Source organism: Pelobates fuscus, chromosome 4 (genome assembly GCF_036172605.1).
Source record: "Pelobates fuscus isolate aPelFus1 chromosome 4, aPelFus1.pri, whole genome shotgun sequence".
NCBI lineage: Eukaryota > Metazoa > Chordata > Amphibia > Anura > Pelobatidae > Pelobates > Pelobates fuscus.
The window spans coordinates 51,442,756-51,469,794 of record NC_086320.1 but is presented as its reverse complement, the minus strand read 5'-3'; the positions used below and the strand labels follow the sequence as shown (position 1 = coordinate 51,469,794).

Here is a 27,039-nt window from a genome sequence, read left to right as displayed (position 1 = left end):
GTGTTCAGCAACATCTCCTGAGTACAACAGTGTCCCTAATGTACATGTTTTATGAGTTTTTGCAAACTTACAGTGGTCAAATGAAGGGCTTTCCCCTTTTCTATGTTTGCACATTGAAATTTGCCAGATTGGTTTGCTGGGCCTATGTTGCCTTTGAGACCATATAGCAGCCCAGGAATGAAAATTAACCACATCATGGAATACCATTTGAAAAAGTAGACAACCCACAGTATTCAAAATGGGGTATGTCCAGTCTTTTTTAGTAGCCACTTAGTCACAAACCCTGGCCAAAATTAGCATTTATATTTGTTTTTTGCTTCTTTCACAAATTATCTGCCTATTTACCAATGATATTATCAGTATAATACATTTAACTGCTCTAAAACACTCATATTTGTGTAGAGTAATGTCTCACGAGTACAACAGTACCACTCAAGTACAAGTTTTATGGTGATTTGGAAAGTTACAGTGTCAAACATAAGATTTGCCAATTTCTGTTTTTGTAAATTGCTATTTGCCAGATTGGCTATGTTGCCTTGGAGATGGTATGGCAGCCCAGAAATGAAAATGAAACCTACCATGACATACCATTTAAATAAGTAGACAACCCAGGGTATTTAAAATGGGGTATGTCCAGTCTCTTGTAGTAGCCATTTAGCCACAAACGCTTGCCAAATTTAGCATTCATGTGGTTTTTTGCATTATTTAACACAAAAACTGCACTTTTACTGGTGATTTCATTGTCATGATAAGTTTTAATGTTTTAAACACTCATATTTGTATTCAGCGACACCTCTCGAGTATAACAATACCACCCTCCCCCCATGTACAGGGGTGGCCGGAGCTGCTGCAGGTGGTCTCTGGCAGTCCCCCATCTCCAACCTTGATCGTGGCAAATCGCCGGTCCAGGTAAGTCCAGGGCTCCTATTTGCCACGTTCATACTAGGTCCGCGGTCCTTAAAAACGGTCCTTTTGTCAGACGTACATAGTACGTCCACGGTCGTTAAGGAAATATACATAGATATATATATATAATTTCATTCTAAGTGTATTTTGAGATGTATATATATATATATATATATATATATATATATATATATATAAGCAAAGAAAAAAACCTTGCACTCCTACTCACTTTTAGTAAATGACCCGGTGCTCGATTGCACTATTCAATATGTGTAAAAGATAATCAGCACTCCCAGGTTTCGCCAAAAAAACTTCTATTTATTCCGAATGTCAACGTTTCAGTTCCTCTAGGGAACTTTCATCAGGACAGCAAGCAACCTGCTGATGAAAGTTCCCTAGAGGAACTGAAACGTTGACATTCGGAATAAATAGAAGTTTTTTTGGCGAAACCTGGGAGTGCTGACATTCGGAATAAATAGAAGTTTTTTTGGCGAAACCTGGGAGTGCTGATTATCTTTTACACACACATGTATATATATATATATATATATATACATATATATATATTAATATTAAAATACAGTTAGAATAATATTAAATATATATATATATACATTGACGTTGCGGAAGGCTTATGCAATTTATGATCATATAATGTAACTAAACCCCCATTATTTTTTGCCTAGGTGAGGTGTTTTAATAGAAAACTATTACAATCTCTAAGATTTGAAATCATTGTTTAGTGAATAAGCGAGTGCGCTGGATTCTGTATTTTGTACATATTATATATAGATATAATATATGTGTGTGTATATATATATATATATATATATATATATATATATATAGATATATTGCATATATAAATATGTATTTTTTTCTTAATTTATTATTTTTTTACTTTTTAAAAAAAACTTTTTTCACCAGCATGGGGACTGCCTGTCAGTTCAGGCAGTCCCCCTGCGGGCAGCACTGTGGACACCTATTGCGGCCATGTGACCGCTCTTTTAGAGCCCAGACAGCCCCCCATTTAGGAGAAGACCGATTGCAGGCAGGGTAACGGCGGGGATCATTAAATACATGGGGAGGGAGAGGAAGGGAGGGTAGGGGATAATTTAAAAAAGACAAATTAATAAATTTATATATTGTTTTTATTTTTTTTGCTTTTTACTTTTACTGCCTCTCAAGGCACTCATTACAGGCAGAGCATCGGAAGCCATGTGCGGCAACCCAGAAGTGACTGCTCCGGGGGGTGCCAGGCAGTGAGGGGGGGGTATTATACGATGCCTCTTGTGTACTTCTTCAAAAACCACAAATTTGTATTCTGCTGTATATTTTGAATACAACAATAGTATACCATTATCAAGTTTTTCAAGAACATAAAGGGTCAAATGATCGATATGTCGTAATCATGTGTTTTTTGCTCCAAAAGAAACTTTTCAGTAAAGTGACACTATTTTTTCAAAATGCTTACCTCAAATTTGTCATGTAGGCACCAACTCCTTTGGTGTTAATGTAATAGCTAATTAGCAACTGTAGCATAGGAACATTTAATTTACCAGCCAATTAAAAGAAAAGCACTCTTACATCATCCGATGGCATCATGTTTTCTTTACACTTTTTAAAATTAATTTATATTCAGTTCAGTTAGGGCAAAATGTTCCAAGATAATAACCTCTACTCTGAAAAAAACTCTCCGATGTTCAAGGGCTTACTACGGCTACCTTTACTGATTTTATTAAATATACAAAAAGTAGAGAGAGATTGTGTTGAAATGCATAACTAGCTGCCTATAGACATTCAGACTTGCTAGTCATTAGTCACTTGTTCAATGTGTAATTAAAATGCTTGGATAGCCATATCACTAGGACTGTAACAGATTGCTGCTCCCTCGCTATGCGAATGTTCGATCGGTATATCAAAAAGGGAGAGATGGAAGCCCTTCATGTCTATCCAGAAAGCACGATGGATAACTACACTGAATCCCAGTTTTCTTAATACGTAAATAAACCAACACGAACAGCTCACCAATAGATAGAAAGTATGTACAAAAATGTCATCTATTGATACGTTCATGTTGGTATATATCTGTTTTGGTGAAGTTTGAGTGCATAGTTTCACTGTTGATCTTGGTGGCGCCTATTGCTTATATATTTTTATTCACATATTTTTCTAGTGCCCAGTACACTTGTTTGGCATTTGCTTTCTCAGTACATCGACTTGAATAACCCCATACACTAGCCGTGGAGTCTTGCTGCTTATATGTTTAATTTTTCTTTGTCTTTTATTTATTATTTGCTTTTCATTCTTTTATCACTCTTGCACTTGCTTATTTCCATACATGTACCGTATATACTCAAGTATAAGCCGACCCGAATATAAGCCAAGGCCCCTAATTTTACCCTAAAAAACTGGGAAAACTTATTGACTCGAGTATAAGACTAGGGTGGGAAATGCAGCAGCTACTGGTAAATTTCTAAATAAAATTAGATCCTAAAAAAAATTATATTAATTGAATATTTATTTACAGTGTGTGTATATAATGAGTGCAGTGGGTGTGTAGGAGTGCAGTGTGTGTATGAGTGCAGTGTGTGTGTATGAGTGCAGTGTGTGTGTGTGTGATGCAGTGTGTGTTTGTGTATGTGTTGCAGAGCCTTGGTGGGGGGTGGGCATTTTTTTTTTTAATTATTATTTTAATAATTTTTTTGTTAAATTATTATTTTTTATTTTATTATTATTTATATATTTTTTTCGTCCCCCCTCCCTGCTTGATACATGGCAGGGAGGGGGGCTCTCACTCCCTGGTGGTCCAGTGACATTGGCAGTTCAGTGGAGGGGGGCTGGCAGGAAGCATTTACTTACCTCTCCTGCAGCTCCTGTCAGCTCCCTCCTCCTCCGCGCCGGTCCGATCAGCTCCCTCTGCAAGTCCCAGTGTAAGTCTCGCGGCCGCGCTCTGACCCTGCGGCTCTCGCAAGACTTACACTGGGAGCTGACAGGGGAGCTGACCGGACCGGCGCGGAGGAGAAGGGAGCTGACAGGAGCTGCAGGAGAGGTAAGTAAATGCTCTCTGCCAGCCCCCCTCCTACACAGCCCCATTGTCTGTATTATGGCAATGTAAGTTGCCATAATACAGACAATTGACTCGAGTATAAGTCGAGTTGGGGTTTTTCAGCACAAAAAATGTGCCGAAAAACTCGACTTATACTCGAGTATATACGGTACTTGGATTCTACTGTCAAATTGTTGAAAAGTAAAAAAATAACCTTTGATAGAAAAACAACAGGAACAGATATCATTTGATAACATTCCATCACAATGCTTTCAAGGTATTACCTAATCAGACTGACATAAATTATATTTTATGTTACATTTTAAGCATACTATAGAAAACATGAAACTTACTGGGAAATAAATTATTCTGTTTCTAAGGAACATATCTGGGAAACATCAAGTTTACCAGAAAGTGTCCTGGATGATATCCATAAGACTAAAATATTAATGATTCTTCAATTTCACTTGGATGTTGATTGGAGTTTGGATATGGAAGTTCTCAACAATACTCTCTGTGAGTTTCATTGAGTGACTAATATTGACGGCAAACATTGAGAAATTGAGGAGCCATCTGCGGCCTATATTGCTCCGTTTTATTCTAATCGTTAGGGACATTTATTTTTTTTGTTCACCTTAAATATTCTCTGTTCTGTTTTGGTGGTAGAAGGGATTGCAATATGAAGATTCAGCTACTGTAGTACTCTAGGGATGGGGTTCAGAGATTTTACACATACAATTGTATTTACACATACAGTTATATTTGTGTTATAATTTAATGAAAATAAATCAACATTGTTTAAAGGACCACTATAGTGCCAGGAAAACAAACTCATTTTCCTGGCTCTATAGGGTCTTTGGGACCCCCCCACCCTCAGGGTCCCCCCTCGCACCGGGCTAAAGAGGGGTTAATCACTTATCTTTCTCCAGCGCGGGGCTCCTTCAGCGCTGGGGACTCTCATCCCTCTTCTGACGTCATCCGCCAAATGCGCATTCAATCAGTCCATAGGAGAGCATTTCTCAATGCTTTCCTATGGACGGCAGCGTCTTCTCATTGTGAAAATCACAGTGAGAAGCGCGGAAGCGCCTCTAGCGGCTGTCAATGAGACAGCCACTAGAGGCTGGATTAACCCTTATGTAAACATAGCAGTTTCAGTTTACAGCTTCAGGGTTAACCCTAGATGGACCTGGAACCCAGACCACTTCATTGACCTGAAGTGGTCTGGGTGCCTAAGGACACATGGCATGTGTGACATGTCATGATTCCCTTTTATTCCAGCAGTTTGGTCCTTAAGGGGTTAATGGGTTTTTGAGCTTGCAATTATTTTACTTTTGTTTCGGTTCGCTCATCCAATAATATTGGACTCTTGCCTTTGCCCTCTTTGTGATGAATAATAAAGGATGTTGCAAGTGATACATTTGACCACTTATGGTAACATTTCATCTCTTTTTTGGTGGAGCTTGTCAAGCCTTTAAGTCAGTAACGGTGATTGATTCAAATCTAGGTCCACTTTAAGGAATTGGAGAGAATTTATCCATTCTTGAAATGGTTTATGAATCCAGGTTCCATGTATAAGAACTCATGCATCAAAGCACAACAGCTCTGACAATCACATTCGGCTTATAGCTATGACCTACACATTCTATGTATTAGAGATGTGAAGGACATTTCAAACCAGCCATTGGGCAATATCTTCTTTTTGTGAAGTATCTCATACTTCAAAATTGTTTTTTTAATACTGGGTTTTGGCAAACACCCATGTCCATTTATATTTCTTTGTTACAAATATACAAATCTGTCTATCTATCTATCTATCTATCTCTATTTATATGTCTGTCTATCTGTGTGACTCTCTCTCTCTATCTCTCTCTCTCTATCTAAAACAGATTTCAACAGAAAAGGGTTAAAAATGTTAAAAGCTTATGTTAAAATACATTGTTATAATTGGACTGTGACTGTGATCCCTGTATAATTGTAATGATCCTGGTGGCCCATTGGGATTTTTCTGTCATCCACACAGCTTCAGAGTTTGCACCTCATGCAATATAATTAGGAACTAACGGACTAGAATAACGATTCATATCGCTTTGCTGGTATGACAGGGGAGTTCAATGTTGGCTTATCCTGAATGAGTAAATGCCACATTTTGACGTGATATGTCTATTTGACAACTGCAGCCAAGTGTAATATATTGTGTGGTTACACCTACCAAAAAACAGTGTCTTCAACATTGGTTTTATTTAGAGAAACCCTTTCTGAGGTGGTCCCCTGCACCTACCCATTATTATTAAAGATCATATAAAACGTATTTCTTTAAGAAAACATATCAATTAAGCTGTTAATATCTTTCCGCACCTTGGTAACCCACCCTGGTGTCATTCAATAATGTAAACTATTCCAGTAACCTACTTTTCCCTGTGCGTGAAATACAGTTAACCCTTACCTCTTGTGCCACTGTACCCCACTCCCTCAAAATGTAAGCTCATTTGAGTTGAACCCTCTGTTCCTGTGTGCCCGGCTTATCTTATTGCAAATACGTGTCTATTAATCCACCTATTATACAGCGCTATGGTAATTGTTGGTGCTTTATAAATAATAATGGTAATAATAATAATAATAATAATAAAACTAAAAAAACTCAAAAACTTACTCCCTGCAGACTGATCTTCCATGGCTGGCATAATTTCCCCTTACCAGGGAGAGTTCAAGGAGGATGGGCTAAGGGGAGGACAGGGCTGCCTGGCTTAGGCGGGCAGGGGCTCTGCCACCATTGGCGGTGTGGTGACATCATGCTGGGCGAAACGCTGCACATACAGACTCAAGGCACCATAACCACTTCAAATCATTAAAGTGGTCATGGTGCTTGAAATAACCCTTTAATTCTTAGTAAAAAAAAAAAAAAAACTTTCTATCAAATTTAACCCTTTCATATACCTTAACATGCGTATATTGAATAAAAACCTACAAATATTTTATAATGCCCCCTTTTTTTGCAATTATGTTTAAAGCCTTAATTAAAAAGATACAACGAAACATCTCCAATGAGCCGGAATTTTATTCCATCCATATACATGCATAGTAACAACATTTGTTGAGAAATCATTTCTATCAGAAGTAGAAGATTATTCTCCGTGATCACCAGCTGCAGTATTGCTACACTTGTATTTATTGTAAATATATATTACATATGAATTAAATTCATGTTGCAGCATTGTGGTTAGGGTTAGGATTTTTTTTTTCTAACTGGGTTTTTCTTAAAAGATAAAACTGGCTGATTTCATTTCAGAACGTACAATACTGCTTCCGGTAATTTTTTGATAGTTCATTATAAAGTATTGCATTTTACAGCAAAGATTGAAAGATTCAGACAGAGATGCATTAGCAAAAGAAAATACAGTTACTCTACGAGAAAATGAATTTCTATCTTCATTAAACATACAGTGTTTAGATTGAGAAAGGGAACAGATACAGACAACTACGTACTAATGCAAAGCCTAATTACTAATGTACTGTATATGCTAAAATATAGACACACTCTGCCCTTTTCTCTTAATTGGATGTCTCCGGGCCACATTGACAGTATAAGGATTTCAAATACTGGTGTGCATATCATATTTTAGCATATACATCTACTCGTTCTGCAACAGCGTAGAAAAAGGTAGCGAAAAACAAAAGAAAAAAAAGAGAGAATCGATATACACAAGTTCTTCTGAAGCTGCTCCTAATATGTTTTTTTTCTGTAATGTCGTGTCTATATTATTTTCAAATCTACTATACAAGTGCAAACCATATGTGCTACACAATATCTATACAATTACATTACAAATTACTTTAATATAAAGTTCTTTAAATAAAAAATAACATAATCACAGCTACAGTTGGGTCCAGCATGGAACACTGTGTTGGCAATCAACAACAGATACAAATGTTTGTTTTATTTTTCGTGTTTTTTTTTTCGTGTTTTTTTTTTTACATTTTTTTGTAAATTGCTCCCATACAGGAGTCAGCGCTGGACACAACTGTATGAACACAACTGATAAAATAAATATTCAGAAAAATGGCACTAATAAAACACTTTTACGCATGACTGTTATGAAATAACACCTTAAATCTTCAAGTCATTTAGAATGAATACATATCCTGATTGTCCAGATGTAACGTAAGCAGCATTTTTTTTTCTTTTCTAATCGACTGCATGAAACAATACACTTTATTTAGTAACCAAAATTTCACACAATGTTTCATTTAACATGTTCTGCTGCGTGTGATGAGCAATAAAACTTTTTGTGAGTAATAAAGTTCGAAAGATTGTTAAATTGAATGTCACACAAGCGGCAATACTTCCCACTGCTTGCGGCAGTGCTAGAGCCATTAACATTCTTTGCTATGCTGGACAGTTGATCGTCAGCAGCCGGAGTTGATGGCGATACATTTTCATTGGCTGTTAATGGTTTGTCTGAAACCCATGAGGGGGATTTGCATCCATCTTCCTGCTGAGTAGTCTGGGAAATATTTTCTTGTTGTGAGTTTACAACCGGCCTTTCCTCTTGTTTTAGTCCACCGTTAACTATTACCATGCCTCTGTTTTTTGGCAAAAGTGGGAGTGACTCTTTCTTCAGCAAAGAACATCCATTTGAAGGTATCTGACTTTTGGGAGATTCACTTCTTACATTTGTGCTTTGATCTAAATCCACATTGTGAACAACTAGAGACCCAGAAATGTAATCACTTGGCTTTATTCCATAATACGGAGAAAGCTGATCTGCTCCTTTAGCTTTTTTTATTGCTCCAGGGTAAAGGCATTGTGAAAAAAATGCATTTTTGTTTTCTTCTTTTGTGGCGATAAGCTGGGCTGCTTCACTAAAGACTTTAAGACCTTGAAGAGTCGCTAAGTGAGTAGAAAACAAGTTCCCATTAGGTGAGGCCTGTTTCGAGTTACTGGTCTTTTCACATTTTATGACATTTCTTTCAAAATTGACTTCGGGACTGCTTCTTTCGCTTTCCGCATTCTGAAATACTTTATTCTCAGAGTTCCCCATATCACTGGGGCGCTGATTGGCTGTAACAGGACAGAAATTTTGCTTGTGGGCAAGGTAGTTTTCAACTTTATTAAATCCTATTTTACATACTGTGCATTCATGATAGTCTAGAAGTCGTTTTGGAGATGTGGATGTTCTATCTGATTGGGTTAAACATTTTTTACTAAGGTCTATGGGGACATCCATCTCCAGTGAGGAAACTGTAGAATGTGGAGTGTCACATTTCACAACTGGAACACATTTAGTAATTGAAAGCGAAGTTTCCAAATGCTTTGGAACAATTCCTGGAAAGATATCGCACCTGGGGTGATAACAATCCCCTATTCCCTCCGATGACTCTTGTGCAGATGTACATGGAATTGCGAGGTTTGATACTTGAAGGAAATGCTGCTGAATGAGCTGAGGCCTCTGATCAGGCTCAGGGAGACACATCTCATACATCTTTCTCCGTTTTCGAGTACGCATAGTTCTCTGCATGGCAGGCACCTTATTCGAAGCAGATCTCTTTAACGGAGGATCGTGGCGGGTTGCACAGTAATACTGTTTGTGGACCATAAATGTTTCATGCCTGCTGAAAGTAATATTACATGCTTCACATGTTGTTTTGTTTGGATCACTGTTATCTATGTCTAGTTGGGGTGGGGTCGAATTTTTCACATCAGCAGGTTTGCCATTGATCTTGTCGTCACTAGTGCCAACCCCTGCCATTTTTTTCACTTCAGGTGAAAATTCCTTTTCTCGTGATTTAACGTTTGCTCCTAACAAGTCTAAAACAGTGCCAGAGTTAATACAAGATGGTTGAAGAAGTTGGTTATCACCATCAGAAGAATGCAGAGAAGTGTTAAGGATATTGACTGGATTTTGGACACTGGTGGGACTCACTGATTCAGGTACCTTCTCAGTAACATTGGAGAAATCTGAAGATTTGGTTATATGCTGCCATCGGCTGCTGCAGTAGTGCTTTTTATGAACTAAGTAATTGTCCAAATTGTTGAAGGTAATATTGCACTCAAAGCAGGTGGCCCCTTTTGGCATCAAGGGGCTGTAGATAACAGGGGGGTAACTATTACTGCCGTGCCGTAGCCTACGATGTACCAGTTCAGACATCTTTGCAAGAATTTCTGAGGCTTGGGGAACTACTGAGATATCATGGGGGAAAGCAAACTGAGATAGAAAAGGTCCCATTGGGAAAGAGGGCCCAATGCCAGGTTGCACTGGTGATGAAGCTAGCCTGGGGCTAGATGGCTCAGACTTTATTTTAGTATACGAAAACATGTTTTTGTTGGTTGTCTCTTGCCTCTGATTGGGCAGGAAAAGATGTGGCTTCTTTTCACATTTCTCCAGCTCACTGTCGGAACTTGCATCTTTGTTAAGCACTGTCTTTTGGCTTTGTAGAATTTCGATTTTATTCAGCAGATCTGGCGTCTGTTGTGTGGTTCCTTCGTTGCGGCTGGGAGAGTGTTCGTTGTCAGCTTCCCGGTGTAGTTTACTTCCAGGGACATGAAGCTCTTGGTGCTGTAGGAGTTCCCTCTGAGTCTGAAAGCCAAAATGGCACTGATTGCATCTAAAGGCAGCTTGCGTGAGGTGGGAGAACAGGTGTTTGTGGAAGTTAATCACTGACTCTGCGGTGTAGTTACAAACTGTGCATTTCAGACTGGCACCAGAAGGCAGGAACTCTTCAACTTTAACACCTTAAAACAAACACACATATACATAGATATTAATAAAGATACATTAAATATAACCAAATACGTGTATGTTTACTATGTATTAATTTTTAATTAATGTGCCCAAACTCGATGCAGTTATTCGTCAATTATAGATATTTTTGTTTTAACATTGTTTGTTAGATGGCTTGGTCTTCCCTTTCGGTACCAGAGGTGTACCCAATGCTTTGCAATCTGTTGACTACACTTCTAGCACTTAAAGGGTTAACACATATAAGTAATGTCGCATAAAAGCAGCAAAGGTATCTACTAAACAGCAGTAAGTCGAGGAGATGTCTCGCTAATAAAATCTCTGTTAAGCTATGGAGTATTTTGATCATGATCATTGCCCTTTTATGGGTGCATTTATTTATTATTTTTGTCCTACCTAAATATCTCTCCAGATAATCACATCTTTTCCAAATCTCCCTCATACTGTAAAATGGATGTTTTAAAAAAAAAAAAATCAAAACTAGAAGGTTTCTATGTTTTAAAACTAAATGCAACCGTTCAGGAGGAGATTATAAATAATCTCTCATTAATTAATTGTTGCATTAGCCGGTTTTATCAATGCCAACTTCAACAGAATATGCCAATTCCAAAGCATACATTAAAGAAATTTTTTTTTTTAAGGATTTATATTTCCACATCAGTTTTTAAGATTAACGCCTAAGCAAAAATGCTTTGGATATCTCATCGTAAAAAGATGTACATCTCCCACATTCCGAATAGGGAGTGTTGCATTCAGTAAATGTCCTGAAGGAGTCTAGCATTCACATAAACCAGATAAAGGGTCTCAAGTATGTGAAACAATTGAATTTTCTAAAGGAAAGTATATCTGGTTTTGCAGTAAACGTAACTTTCTTGAATAAATCTGACACATTTATCAGGGAATGCTTAACGATCTTATTATACACAAAACAAAACAACTTAACAACCTTTGTATAGTTTGGAGAAGGAAGTGGAAGTAGGGATCTGGGTCTTATAAATCATAGCAAGAGATATACTAGTCCAAAAGGTCATGTAGTAATGCAGTAATGTGGCAATCTTGGGAAAATGTGTGTAGTATATATATATATATGTGTGTGTGAAATTTAATGTGGAAGATACACAGTGCTAAATTGTGTATTGAGTGCATATAATGCACTCTTCTGTTCTGAAGACATTTTTTAGTCATTCAATCTTTGGGGCTAGAGGCATACTGCGCTAGAGGCACACTTTGTGGTTATACTGTTTCGAGAACAGTTGAACCCCTTAAGGTAAGAATGTGCCCAGGGGCCTGCTGGCACCATAACAACGTAATTTAGTGCATTTAAATAGCAAAGAGTTAATATCTACCATACACTTACCACTGTGAGAATTTAAGTGCATTTCTAGAGTTCTTGCATTGGAAAAACTTTTAGTGCACTGGGGGAAAGGACATATGCTAGATATCTGTTGCAAATTATCTTCATTTTCTTCTGGTAGCTGTGCGTTTTCTCTCTGCCGGCCACTGCAGTAATACATGAGGTGTGCTTGCAAGTTACGCTCGCTCCGATACCAAATGCCACAAGATTTGCAGGGAAATATATCTTCTGTAATTAAATGAAGAAAAAAAAATTAGGATCTAAAATTTAGACTGTTCAAGACAAAATACAGGTAACAATTCCCAAACATGCAACATGATTAAATATTACTGTTATTGTTTATCATTATAGACAGAACATATACAGTAGTAGTAGTCCCAGTTAATAATTTAATTCTAAAAAAAAATTCAATATATTTAGTCTCCGAAATGGCAATATTTTACATTGTCGGGCAATAGGGGCGGAAATTAAATTAAGTTGTTATGATGTCGTAGATTTGATGCTTATTATGCTGCTATTTTTTTTTTCTTTGTTAGATATACATTTGCTGGATAGGTTAAAACAAACATTAAAATATTTGAAATAAAGCTTTATATAGTATAAAATTAAAATCACAAATAAAAAAAATATAACAGCATGCGAAAAACAGAGTTACTGAAAAGATGTCAAACACAAAATAACAACTGAAGACATATTATAAGCTGATATTATTTTAGATGCAATCTCTAAATGTAGGAACTTGGCACTAAAATGGGCCATAATATACCAGACACTTTCAACTCACAAAAATACTATTAAACCTTCAAGGCCCAACATATTTTTGCTAAAAACACAGTATGCAATGCAAAATATCTCAGGAGGCACTCTTAGTAATTGTGGACAGTTAGGAGGAGGCCTCGATCTCTAGGTTTCCAAATTACACAAAACAAATAACAAAGACTGCCCAGACATCGAAAAGTTGCTACAGAGGTCAGCGGAATAAAATTCATTCCCAGCATAATTTGTACTAAGGATTTTTAAAATTTGTTTTTGACATCACAGCGTGGTCCTAGCACGACGTGTCCTGATCACTTGGAACTGACTATACATAGCTCTGCTATTTTATAAGATTATAACATAATGATGTTTTATGTCTTTGTTAGTACTAATAAGTTAAAGAGATTAATGTGAATGCATGTTTTTGTGTGTATGTTTGTGTGTGTGTGTACTTGTGCATCTGTGAATAAAGATGTGGCATTTCCCAATTTAGTTTAAAAGCCAATTGATTTGTAATATTTTTTTAACACCAATTACAATTTTTAAATCTGCTCCTACACTTAAATATACACCTTCTGAGAGGCATTTCGGAGTTCTAGAATATTACATGACACTTACTGTTGACAATGGCTGTCGGCAAAATAGAAGCCATAGCAGCTTGTTGAGGAAGCAATTGTATCGAATCCAACAAACGAGCAGGGTACATTCCCTCTGTAAGAGACATCTGAGTGGCAGCTTGTAGCCTTGAGTCAAAATCCACAACAAAGGCAATTAACTCTTCCCCTTCGGCAATAGACTTGGTAGTTGTGCACCACAGTTGTCCGCCTATAAAGATAAATTAAGGCGTTAGGTTAGATTGACTGATAGGTAATTATGGATGTTATTGTTGGGTGTCAAATGAATAACGTTTCCACAGTATTTACTGTAGGGAAAACAAATACAAAATACCACATTCCTAAAGAAATCAAACCACATACAGATTAAATACATGTCTCATGTCGATTTTACATTTACCACCAAATTATAATATTAAGATATTGGAAATGGACACTAAATAATTATACAGACATATTATATGCATGAGTGCATATTTTGTACCCCATTTATCTGTTAGCAAAATAGGCATAACTGTAAACATTTTTAGTAGCAGGGAGGAGGGGGGAGAGGGGGGGGGGGTATGGGGGAGCAAAGCCATAATGTGTATAATTAAATTTTTTGAAGGCAATGTATAATAAAATAGCATACTGTAATAACTTTGCATTTCTCACAATTCGCCATGGCATATATCAAGCAAACCTTTGTTTTACAGAATTTCTACATAACCATCATATTGCAGGATACTTAGTAACATTAAGCTTGAGTGATGTATATATGATACAATATTATGACAAAAACACAAGAGGTTGTGAGAAAACAAAAAAAAATGCCTGTCTAACATAAAAAAAAACTAAGAAAAATAACAATGTGGCTTCCTAGAAGACAGTATAGTAGACTTGTTCTGCACCTTTAAATAGACAATTGCTCTATCCAAGTGCCTTATATCCCCTGGGTGCCTAGAAGATATTCTATTTTGGTCGTTATTTTAAGAATTCGGTTATCTTTTCACCTCCATTTCCTCTCCCATCTCCCCCATCCCTCGTATACTAGGCAACCATGGATTCCATATTTTTAGACATTTAGGTGATTTGCCTAATGTTCTCCACCACAATTCTTCTAGGAAACAATAGTATTCTTTTTTGATGAAACAACCGTATCTAGATGGCAATTTGATGTTCTCTTCCAGTGACTCATTATCTCAGATTTTACTTCCGTAAGCATGAAATATTGTAGGGAGCACTTGTATTTGGCAGGAGGGACGTGGATTGAATAGAAAAGTCATTTGTTTAAATCGTAAGGCATGTTGATATTAGTAATCTTGTTTTCCACCTCCCCTACCTCCTTCCAGAATCCCCCACATGTCCACTAGATATGCTGAAGAGTACCAATATCTTTCGCACACCTCCAGCACATTGGTGATTGTGATGGGCTGAACCGATAGACATCAGCAGGTGTTAGACACCACCTAGAGGGCAATTTATAATTAGCTTCCCGGAGTGGGACACTAGAGTGGGAATGGAAAATTACTTTAAATATTTTAACCCAATCGTTCTCCGTAAAATCGGAAAGGCAATTGTTTGTTCCAGATTTGCCTAAACTATGGCAATCGCGAGTGAATCATTGGTTGGAGTAGATATAGCACTTAGAGATTACCTTTGGGGTTCTACGAGTCTGAGAGCATAATTGCTCAAATTTAGTTCAAATTATGCATTTTTTTCACCATATCACATACCAGCAAAATCTGACACCCATGGCATGCTCCATTAAAAATGATTGTGTCTGATATATTAATGAGCTGAATAAGGAAACTAATTTGTTTAACTTGTTTATACAGAATGAAAAAAAAATAATCCTTTAAATACTGTTATCTATATTTCCAGGCATAGGTATAAATCCATATCTCTTTTGGCTGGAATAATGCGCCATACTGTATCGTTTAGATTTTTTTTTGTTTATATAGTACATAGATGCTGCATTCACTGTTCATGAGAAAAGTGTATCCATTTTGATAAGTAATATTACTGTTTATCATACAAGATAACTGCCTTTTCAACTTCACTTCATTTTTCTCCTCAAAGAGATTATAGTTTTAAAACAACTTATTACAGGAATCTGCTGGAAGAGATAAGGACACATGATATTATTCTACACAAAAAAAATCCCAAATTTGGACATTGTTGTATGAAAAAAAAAATACTGAACAATTAATTAGAAACTTCTGATCGCTTCTAAAGATGAGAATCAAAAATGATAATAAAAACATTTTAGACAATGAAACAAACTATTCATTCCCATTAAATTCGAAACTATAGTTGCAAACAAACCACCAGTGTGCATGATTTTACCACAGGCAAAATATTATATGAATGTTGCTATGCACAAGTTTATTGTTTTGTCAACCCTTTTGAAACAGCTAGTAAATATTAAATAGTAAATATTCGGCATCAAACTTTCGCACTTGCATTACCTGTCTCTTGTGCTTAGAACACTCCCCATTGTTCATCTGCCCTCTTTGCTGATTGGATGCTGCTTTGGTATCTTTTAAATCAGTATGTATTGTTTTATTTTCCTATAGTTAGCCATATAGGTATGGCTTTGTTGGATATATGTTCAATTTAAGGGAGAAGGAATTTATCATTGAGCTGTGTTTCCGGGTTAATTTTCTAGGTTTGCAGTTTCCTACCTACTGTGACCCAGGTGAGGAAGGAGGACATCATACTAAGTTTAAATGGGGTCTTTGGCATCCCCTTAACATGTCTTGGTGATGCTGCATTGTGTTTTACAGATTTCCCAGCACCAATGAAAAGAGAAGTGTGTCCGAAGGGTGTAAGTTTGCACTTCTTTGAGGCACTGAAATGGTAAGTGTTGTGCATGAATTTTTATATTTTGATAGCTATTTATGTCAGGCATTGAGGTTAAATGGAACGTTGGCCTGGCTGATTTAGTGTAGGCTTTAGAGTGCCACATAATTTAATAGCAAGCATTAGTTGACACTCACCATTTCTATTAATATTATTGATATTATATTTTTTTAAAAGGGTACCCCAAATTCCAAGATCTTTTAATATTATGTTTACATATTCCCGTATATAACAAATATGTACTTGTGAGGCGTGAAATAAAAGTTATAAGTAGAATTCCACACCTCGTTATCCTGTAACTAGGTGACTCCATCTTAGCACCCTGTCAGTCAGTGTGAGTGTAAGCTCTATACTTTGCACATGGCAGTAAGCTTGGACAAAGCATTCAGAGAAGAGCACGACCAATGATAGAACAAGGTTTCTATTTCTATTCCTTATTTGCAATGTTTGCCTTGTCCGAACTGGATTGCCAAACTCTTTAAAGAACACAAACCACCACATGAAAAAGTTAAACATACGTTAATGGTAATTGTTTTCAAAATTGAATTCTGTGGTGTTAACTCTAGATAAATGATCGTTCTCCTTTAAGTGCTACACTATGCTAGATTCTAAGGGTCACTTGTACTGGAATAAAAAACTGCATCATCAGATGTTCTTCTGGCAGCACTGCTTACTGAACTAAGCCCTATCTATCAGGAAATAACACCAAATAACTTCCAAGTAAAACAATTATAGATATTCGAAAACATTATGATCTGATAATCATAGGCAGATATTTCAGAAAATACATCACTGCTTGTTTTTTTGTAACTCTAAGCTACCATGTTGTTATGCTGCAACCCATATGGTGATTTGCCATCGGACTTGCCATCCGAGGGCACAAACCCATATCGACACTTTAATTAGATACAGTATGTTCTAGTTTAATAGAGAACACAGCCAACTATCTGAAAAACAGAGGACTTGGAAGGGATCAGGAACAAGATGGCTATTTCAAAAAAACAAGAAGAAATCAAAGAAATTCACACAAATATGCCACTGCAGCAGCAAAAAGAATACTTAGATTGCAAGCTCACGGGCCAATTGGCTATGGATCTTGTGTAACACTGCAAAAATATTATTAGCTTCTGCAAAACGTTGACTATATTATATTAGGTTTTCTAAAAACTATTACCTGTAAAAAAATTACAATTTAGGGTTCAAGTATGGCTGTATGATGAGAGATTTTAATTTTACAAATTTGCATACTGCTTATAGGAAAGCATTAGCTGAATCTGGCTAGATTATACAATCTCTATTCTCTATAGTTTTTATACCAATAAATTTAAATATTTTATATTTTTAACACTTATTACATTGTACAATTCTCTGCTATGAGCTACTGAATGTATTTTTGGAAGCACCATCACGTACATTTCATTAATATTATCCTTAGAATAAAGGCAGCGTTACTAATCCCTACCTAGTACTTTCTAATATACTGTACATTTGTCATGTTACTGCAACACGCACAGTAGTTTATAGCTTTGAACTGCAAGCAACTTGACCCTATTAAGTCTTAAGAGGGACGAATCACAGAGGAATGCATTGCGATCCCTTTGGAATTTAAACACTCAAGTAATATAACATTGCTCAATGTTTATAGTAGATAAATAATATTACAATAATAATAATACACAATCTGGTTGGATCATATTTTCCCACGTGCCTCCCATTTGACCGCCTTACTTTATGTGAGAGCGTGTTCAATTTGTGCCTTTGATCACAGCTATACATAAATTGCTCAAAGTAAAACAGAATTACTTTGTCCAAATATGGAATGCATCAAGAAAACTCAAAGATCGGCCACTGAAAATGAAAAAGTGCACAATATATTTTTAGAAGTACCATCGATTGTTTTATATATTTTTTTTATAGAAGTGTAAAAAATGTGCTTTTGTTCAAAAAAATGACAGCCATGTTAAAAGGACACAGTACAATTTCCCTAGCCAAACAAATAGCAAATATGTAGATCTGATTTTATGCAACTTATTTAAACTGTATAGCGTTTTGATTTAAGCTATGTTCATTGAAGAAGTGTTTCACTTTTTGTACTTCCCACTGCGTAACTCATGCAGAAAACTTCCGTTAAGTATACATTTTAATTCATACATGTGCTGTTGACTTTTATACTTAATTCCTTGCGTCACGGGACGTGTGTGGATGAGCAGATGACAGGATTACGAAGTGTATAATAAAGTGTTCACATTTAATTTTTAGGATATAGATGAGATTTTTCACTCACTCCCAAGTTAACAAACCCCCGTGGCAAAACTACTGCTGTAAGTTGCATACTATAACATCACAATATTTATGATTATACTTGCCCCAACATGTCTTAGGTTAATTTCTGTAGAAGGTTTACATGTACAAAATGTGCAAAGTGCTTACTCCTGTGCCCATTGTTTATATAATATAGAAGCTATAAGGAATGGCAAGGTTACTAAACATATCCTAAATTACTTGGCAATGGCTTCAGATGCAATGAACAAACAGACTATTTAGAGATCCCCCATATTTATCACTTTACTCACCTTGAATGATTAACTATCTTCATTTAATTTTGTTTAGGTTGTCAGTGTCATGCTCTGTGGATATTAGTAAAACACCTTACAATTCCCCCTGTTAGGCCTAGTCTTAATTCCCCATCATATCTTTTAGATTGTAAGCTCATGTGCTATCTTTGTGTAAAAGGTCTGTAATGCAAGAGTTCAACTCACGAACAGGATCCTCTGTTTCCTTTGTACTAGACTGTGCGGTTTGTACTGTCTTCGTTTCCTCAATTGTACATCGTTGCTGAATATGTTGGCATTTTATAAATACAGAGGATAATACAAATAATAATATATTATAAAAATGTGAACTGCTGTTTTAAATATATTTTAAAAAATAATTATTAAAAATACATACATTGTTGGGAATCCCATTTCATATATGATAATGGTCTATATATTGATTTTTTTTCGAGAAGGACTTAGTGGTTTTAAAATCTTTGTACTGCATACTCCCTGCTGTGTTTATAATCAAAATTCTTAGGGAGGGGGGGGGGGGAGGGGAAGGGATCCGGTCCTCAACAGCAAACTTGTACATGTTACTTATAATTGCTATCAGAAATGAAATGTCTTGCAAGTTTTGATAATAAAGAATGAAATCACAGTTCAAAACTTGATTATATTTTCGAAAATAATGCAGTTCTTACAAAAATCAGGGGTCTTAAATATCTCTCTTCGCCGCCAAAATTTTCACTTGCACTTTTCATTATTTTAAATAAACCAGTGTCTGTACAATGTCACAGAGCCCTTTGCTGATAAACTCTAATTAAGATTAAGACAAGGCTTTTGGAAAGAATCCCGTCATTAGCAAACACGATAAACATAAAAAAAACACTCCCAGCTTGTCAACTACAAGCTACATGGCTATCTGTTGCTAGGTTACGGAGCTGACAAAAGCTTCAATTATCTTCCAGAACGTGAACGAACTTATGGTGTATGTGGAAAATGTTAAAAAAAAAAGTATAAAAGCATTGCTTTTTTTTATTGTTTCACTTAGTTACAATTGAAAAACAAGGATTTCAAAACTATTCACAAAATGTGCATAATACTAACACAGTGTTTGCAAATATTTTACATTATTTACGAATGATGCAAATTTTGCATATTCTACCACAGTTTGTGTTATTATAACAAACATATACAATACAGTAAACACAGACAAAAATTTGCTAAAGCACAATGAGGCGAGGAGCGCAAATAGAGGTTTATTTGCTAAATTGGGAATTGAGGCGTTTTGAAAAAGAAATTGTCACTTTGAAACCAAAATAATTTAGCAGGAAAAACATCTCCCAAACTACGTTTCTGCCTGTTCTGTCATAACTTTTTCAGTAACCTTATCAATTTGTTTTTACAGTTCTTGATTTTGTGAATACATCCTATATTGTTAAATGGCAAAGAATGATTATTTAGAACAGGAGTGCCCAAAACGTAGATCCCCAGATGTTGAAGAACTACAGATTCCAGTATGTATTGCATGCCTTTAGAATGTCTTTAGAATGACAACGCATCACGGACGTTTTAATACATCTGGGGATCTACCTTCTGGGCTCTTCTGATGTAGAATATCTTAACAGCAGAATAGGTTGCCACTTTGTAAACACTAGTGATAATTATAATAAGTAATGATTGTTGAGTACATCTTAACAGCGACTTTGCAAAAGTTCTTGACAAAAATGAAAAACGTTTTGATTTGTGAAATGAGCGCTTTGTTATACAAATTGTACAACCTTTGTGCATAATATGATTATGCATTGGAGTGTCTCAGTATTTATATTGGATAATAATACGTTAACGAACAGAAGTTTTCACAATGAGCTCTCAGGACAAATGTTTTATTGGACTTGAGGACGGAAGCTTCCCTGTAAACTTATTGCTGTAAAATATTGTTAGTCTAGTAAAACTGCCTTGCCAGTTACTGAAATACTCCATTTGTTTGGCACCTACAGGACAAGGATTTGTATTTTATTTTATCAAAGTACATCTACGTGGTCTTTGAAGTTGGTCTTTTCAATTAAATTAACTTTTGTTTAGGGGGCAAACCACAGGACAAGATACTGAGTTTTCTGAGCTTTTGCCCATTCGCAGAGTTCTCACATTCTGTTTTCCCAAAAAAATAGGTTCCTGACCCGAAAAGCACAGCTGAGGTCAGCATAAACCAGCATACCAGCATACCCAAAAGGTAGATCCCCAGATGTTTTAAAACTATAACTCCCATGAGGCTTTGCATGCCTTTAGAATGTCTTTGGAATTACAAAGCATCATGGAAGCTGTAGTTTGAAAACATCCTGTGATCTACCTTTTGGTCACTCTTGACATAGACTGAAGAGCATTGGTGCAGCACACTTGGAAGGTACGTGCTGAGGGAATTCTCACCCTCAAACGTCACGAGATGATGTCATCTGGGTGAATTACTAGAAATAATACAGAGATTGCAACATCATTGATTATGTATGTACATTTACAGGCATCAGATATGTAATGTCCACACGCACAGTTGACGTGTCCAGTGTACTAAATTGAAGTTGCATTAGGTCCTAAAACCACGGGGGAGAAGCACTTTATGTTATAGATGTCTCTATTTATTTGCACCTATCACCTATTTTTATGTTAATATTTGATGTATTATGTTACAGATTTTGACCTGCTTAGTTACCAAGCCCCACTACACTTAATCTGTTGTCATGCATTACTTACGCTGATCAATTCAAGGAAAACTGCATAAATAACCTACTTACATACATGAACACATACAAATGACTGAGCCCCGGGGAATCTGTATAGTTGCCTTTCAAGTATTTTCCCACAAAGCTTGATTACAGTTTATGGAATGACTTTAGCTGTTACAGGATCACCAAACAGGCTTTTCAAACCGTATGTAAAAATATATATCTGCCATTAAAACACATGATCAATCCAAGAACACACAATTTCAAAAGAAAGAAATTTACATCCAGAATTAAGAACTAAAGATATAGCGGCTACAGCAAAACACAGACCGAGACAAATTAAAATCTGAACTATTGATCCCTCAAGAATGGAAACCAAGAAGCACGTTTTTTATTTTTAAGGGTCAGTTTTAGTGGGCTTTCCTGTCCAGCAATTTGCAGAAAATCAGACAAAAAAGCAACATCTCCCAGTGTATAAAATGAAACCGAGGCAAATGTAACTAATAGCTCTATTTTTACCATACTGAAACAAAGTGATTATCTCTCAGCGGGACAGCATGTAACCGTAAAAAAACACAGTGCCACTATGCAATACACATGTTTTAATTAGGCTTAACTGTCTGAAGTTTTTGAAACTCCACTATGTTTTCATTTATTCCACATAACTCATTATCTCGCTTGCCTCTCTTGCTCTTTTTCATTTCATGCCCCTTATTTCTCTTATACCATTTTATTTGTGACCTTTTCTCTTTTTAACATTTCAACGATTACTGTAGAATATTGTTATTCCATAAAAACCATACTGTGTTGTAACCTGTGGATTTTGTTCAAAGATCATAATGTATGTGCACTTGAATGCACACTTTTGACATATGATCCTTTGTTTAAAAAAAAGAAAAAAAAACGTCATTATTAATTTAATTTATTTAGTACAAACGCATGTGTCTATAAACGTAATGTCTCTTCTTCCCCCATTAAACAATATGATGTCTGATGTTATACAGAGATTGGAATTAATACTCAGAAGGACAACAGACATAACATGCACACATACACAAACACGCAAGCACGCATGCACGAATGCATGCACACGAACGCACACACACAATTAATAGTTGTTGAGGGTTGCTATGGGTATATATTAAGATGACCTTAACCTGAGTATTATGGCTCATTTCACCATATGTCATTGAATAACTGTTATTCTTGGAGTAACATACTTGTCAAACATTTGTAACTGGACCATGTTTATTATGATATTTAAAAAATGATGTTATTGAAGTATTATACAGTTAGATATGTGATAATTACTTCTCCATTTTATTGCCTCATATAGATATTGTCAGATACTGTCACAACTGTTTGATCCTTAAACAAAGTATATTAGGAACAATACAAATATTTATTGCTGGCCCTTACGATGTCCAGGCTTAATGAAAAGAATTAAAAATGAGGCCTTGGGAGACTAGCCAAAGATCAGGACTACATATGTACACAAAGGCAAGGTAACTAGTCAAGTCAGGATACCAGAAGTCAGAACAAAGCCAAGATCAAAAAAGTATTAACAATATGAGATAACATGCTATTTGTGCAAGATCCTCAATAGGGCAACACAAGATGTATCTGTGAATGACATCATCAGCTCATGCCATCTTGATGATGCCAAATGGTGAGCAGGCACAGCCATGCTTTTGGCACACGAACAAGGTCTGAGAGTCAATAAACAAACAAGTATGTAGAATGCAGTGTCGGTGAGATTTTGCAGACATGGTGCGGTGCATTACTGTCAGATACTGTTACAGGTGCAAGGGCCCAACATAAACCTGATTTAGGTTCATTAAGAAAATATTGAATTTTATAAAAGGGTATAGCTTTTTATTTATATTCTTAGCTTTAAATACTAAAATTAAATTATTGGGAGATGATCTATTGATGTTTTGTACATATAATTGTATAATTGTATCATTACTGCAGCTGCAAAAAATGAGATTTTAAGGACACTGTTATGATACCCAAGGACAACACTTGAAATAGTGGGTTTGATAGAGAGCCTGAAGTATAAGAGACGGATGCCTTTGAGGCTTTTGGTTTAAAGAGAGGAATGTTGAGGTAAGGGCTAGAGGGTGCCCTGTGAGGTGGTGAAAAAAATTACTTGGTGGGTTGACGCAGGAGGAGCAGATGGTGGTCACACAAGAGGTCTATGGAAGAGTTGTAAAGAGAGCTTGGCAAGGACCCCTAGCAGTTCAATTGAGTCCTGAGTGTGAAAGGAAAGCCAAGGAATTGACAAAAGGATTCTGAGAAGGTGAGCATAGGATGACAAAAGAGCATGTAGACCCATAAAAAGACATGGTTATCAAGTTTGATTGATCCTGTGGATGAGATGCTGCCCTTTATGTTGAGTGGCTTTCTTGAGGTGATACGAGAGAGAGCAGCTTGGTGAAGGAAACAGCAGGCTTAATGGGTGAGAAGGGATCCTCCTTGGATGGAGACATGCCCTGGGTGCTAAAAGACATCTGAATGTTTTATATTCAGATTAATTTATTACTGTGTATACTCAGTTTGTTGCAAAAGTTAGACCAAAGCAGACAGGTTGAAAATAATTCTCCATACAAATTGTATTTTGCAATATATTTAACAAATCACAACACCTGTTTTCTTCATAGACTTCATAATGTCTTTACAATTGACATCAAACTCTCCCCACAATATTTTATTTCAGACCTCGAGTGTCTCATGTCTGGAGCCAATTAAGAATATGCCTCCCTAACTCATTTTGGGCTTAGTTTAGTGGTTACCTTTAAAGTATTCAAAAAGCACCACATTCACATGGAACACCACAACTTCTACGATGTATCTGAAAAGGAAAAAAGAAATCCATACACATTTTACAGCCATGTTCCTTCTTTGAACAACAAGCATCCACGGGGAAAGTTGAATGTTCGGGCTAGTAAACATTAATCGTACGCATAGGGATAATTCCATCAGAATATTCTGATTTAAAAATATGTTTCTCTAAAATTAGACAACAAAAAATGCCTAATTTACTTAATTGCATTTTCTTTGAGGAGTTTAAAACAAAAACATTTTAAGGTAATTAACGAGCCACCACCCCTTTCACTGCTGTAGAAGCCAATTCGCCGATCTCTCATTAGGCAGTAACGAACAACATATATCTATATGTAGCCACATTGTTTGATAAAAAAAATAATGCATTCAAATTCAATACTGTTGAAATTCTTGACAGTGTGGTAGTGGATGGGAGAGAACTTATAAATTATGTTTGCCCCTTCTTTGAAAAATGCTTCAGAGTTCTCTTTGTGCATTGGCAAATCCAGAAGCAATATGAGGTATTGTGCGGATCCTCCTGCACAGCACCTGATAAAAGAATAAAGAACTGTGACATATTCTTAAGACAATAGAGGAATTAAAATGAAACAATGAGCCAGCTGGTTCATTAATACAATCAAAAGAGAGCCCAGCTCAGAGGAGTCCAGATAATTAAGCACTACTGTTTTAGACTTTCCTTCTATAAAATTGGTTACAAAAAAACAGCATTAACTAGTTCATACTAGCTAGCTACATGTATGTACTTGCTTATTTTGGGTTGATTAATGCCTCTTTGAAAAACTCTGCATCATGCCAATTCACGCTTTGTACAAGTTTAAGACTGAAATAAAGAATCGCTGATACAAATCAGGAGGACACAGAGCCATAAATCAAAGCATTCTGCAAACTATCATATTCTCTTACTAGATAATTCAAGTATTTTTTGCCCCCAGTTGAAAAATCAAACCAAAAAGAATGTTTTGAATTGTTTTTGCCAGTCTAGTGTTTTCTGAGAGGAGCCGCGAGTAAGTATCAACATTTTGGGAGGATATCGAAATACGGCAGGTGTTATCTGAGATTTTTTTATTAGGAAAAAATTAACAATATACTGATTCATACTTTAAAAGGACATCAGAGTTTCTAGAAAACCAGCCACAAGGCAATATATAATTTCTTTGCTTTTTAACACTATTTTTCCTTTCTAAATGTATTTTTTTTTTTTTTAACAAATAATTGTTTTCTGGATATGAAACATGAAAAATGCATGCGGATGTTTGAGCTGCCTGTATTTTGTTTTTGGAAGGTGAATGATTCGTTACCAGAAACTGTCAGAAAAATTTTTTTAGTGTATTTTCCGAAGTTGAACATACAAACTAATTCTTAGTAAATCCAAAGAAGTATTTTGGGCTTTGTGGTCACACTGAATATCTATTATAGAACATTTACTGTCTCTGTGATTGAAGTTAAATATGACCAATTTTTAGGAAGGAATTGAGATAAAGTACATGACAGATATCTAAGTCTTATCGAGAATAAGTCTTATGATTTTTGCAGTGATTTTTAGTGCCTTTATAACAAATCTTGATTATATTAGATGTGACTCTAAATTACAAGGAATATTAATATTAACATCCAGCTAGTTATTTATTTAGTACGGGGTGACTTTCTGCTACACCACTGATGTAGAGTGATTGGCAATGTCTGGGGTAAATGTGAAGTTCTGCTGTGTTGGGGGAGATGGACGAGTTTTCAGAAGGGGACATAAGGCTCTGAAGGGGATAAGCTACTGGGCAGTAAATGTGGAATAAATGTAGATTTCAGTGAGAATGTGTATACCTCAGTATGGAAAAGATATATTAAGCATATAAAGTGCTGAAATACATTATAATATGTGTATGTATATATATATGCACTCATAAAGTAGAGCTTATATATGTATACATTTGTAAAGAGTCATACGTGTAAATAACATATGTATGTGGAATGGAACATGTTTGTGTACATTGCCATGGATTTCACCAGCCTGGATACCATTCCAATTAATAGTGTAGCAACTTGCAATTAAAATCAACTCTATTGGGATTCATACAATTTGATTTCAACAATATCCCCATTGTTTAACAGAGCACAATATTGTGACACAAAAGTTCATCAAAACAAAAAAAACAGACATCTGTCGGTTGACTAAATATTCAGTCCCTTTACTATTAACCTCCAGTGTGACTGGCCTTCAGAAAATAATACTTACAGTAAAGGGCTAACACAGTGTGTAGTCCCAATAAAAATACAGCATTTTATTTGGAAATGTATCCAATTCAAATGTACAACTTTTTGTTTTGCTGAGCTGAAAGGGACACTATAGTCAACAGAACAACAACAGCGTAAAGGAACACTATAGGGTCAGGCACACAAACATGTATTCCTGACCCTATAGTGTTTAACCCAGCATTCAGACAGTTTGCCCCCCCACCCCCCTCAGCCCCCCTATAAAAGCTTAAAACTTTTTTATTGCCGTTTGATGAAGCCCTGTTATTGGCGAAAGGCGTTTGACTGCTATTTACTGTTTTTATTCTTTTTAAACATATATCATTAAAGGAATATTGACCCTTATATTTTGCCTATGCCATATACCTTTTTTTACCATTTTATCCATTTTATCCATCTTTTACCTGGTCATTGAATACTCTGGAATTTCC

The 27,039-nt window shown here is 36.0% G+C and overlaps 1 protein-coding gene across 3 annotated transcripts in view; it reads right to left on the bottom strand.

Moving 5' to 3' along the window:
• Nucleotides 1–6,992: 6,992 nt before the first annotated feature.
• The window catches only part of ZFPM2 (zinc finger protein, FOG family member 2), a 318,084-nt gene continuing 298,037 nt past the window's right edge, over nucleotides 6,993–27,039 (bottom strand). For all 3 annotated transcript variants that reach the window (XM_063451169.1, XM_063451170.1, XM_063451171.1), the window contains 3 exons: nucleotides 13,421–13,627; nucleotides 12,050–12,274; nucleotides 6,993–10,685 (listed from right to left, as the gene is read on the bottom strand). In XM_063451169.1, coding sequence (XP_063307239.1) covers nucleotides 8,197–10,685; nucleotides 12,050–12,274; nucleotides 13,421–13,627 — 2,921 coding nt within the window. In that variant the 3' untranslated portion in view covers nucleotides 6,993–8,196. The remainder of the gene's footprint in view (nucleotides 10,686–12,049; nucleotides 12,275–13,420; nucleotides 13,628–27,039) is intronic.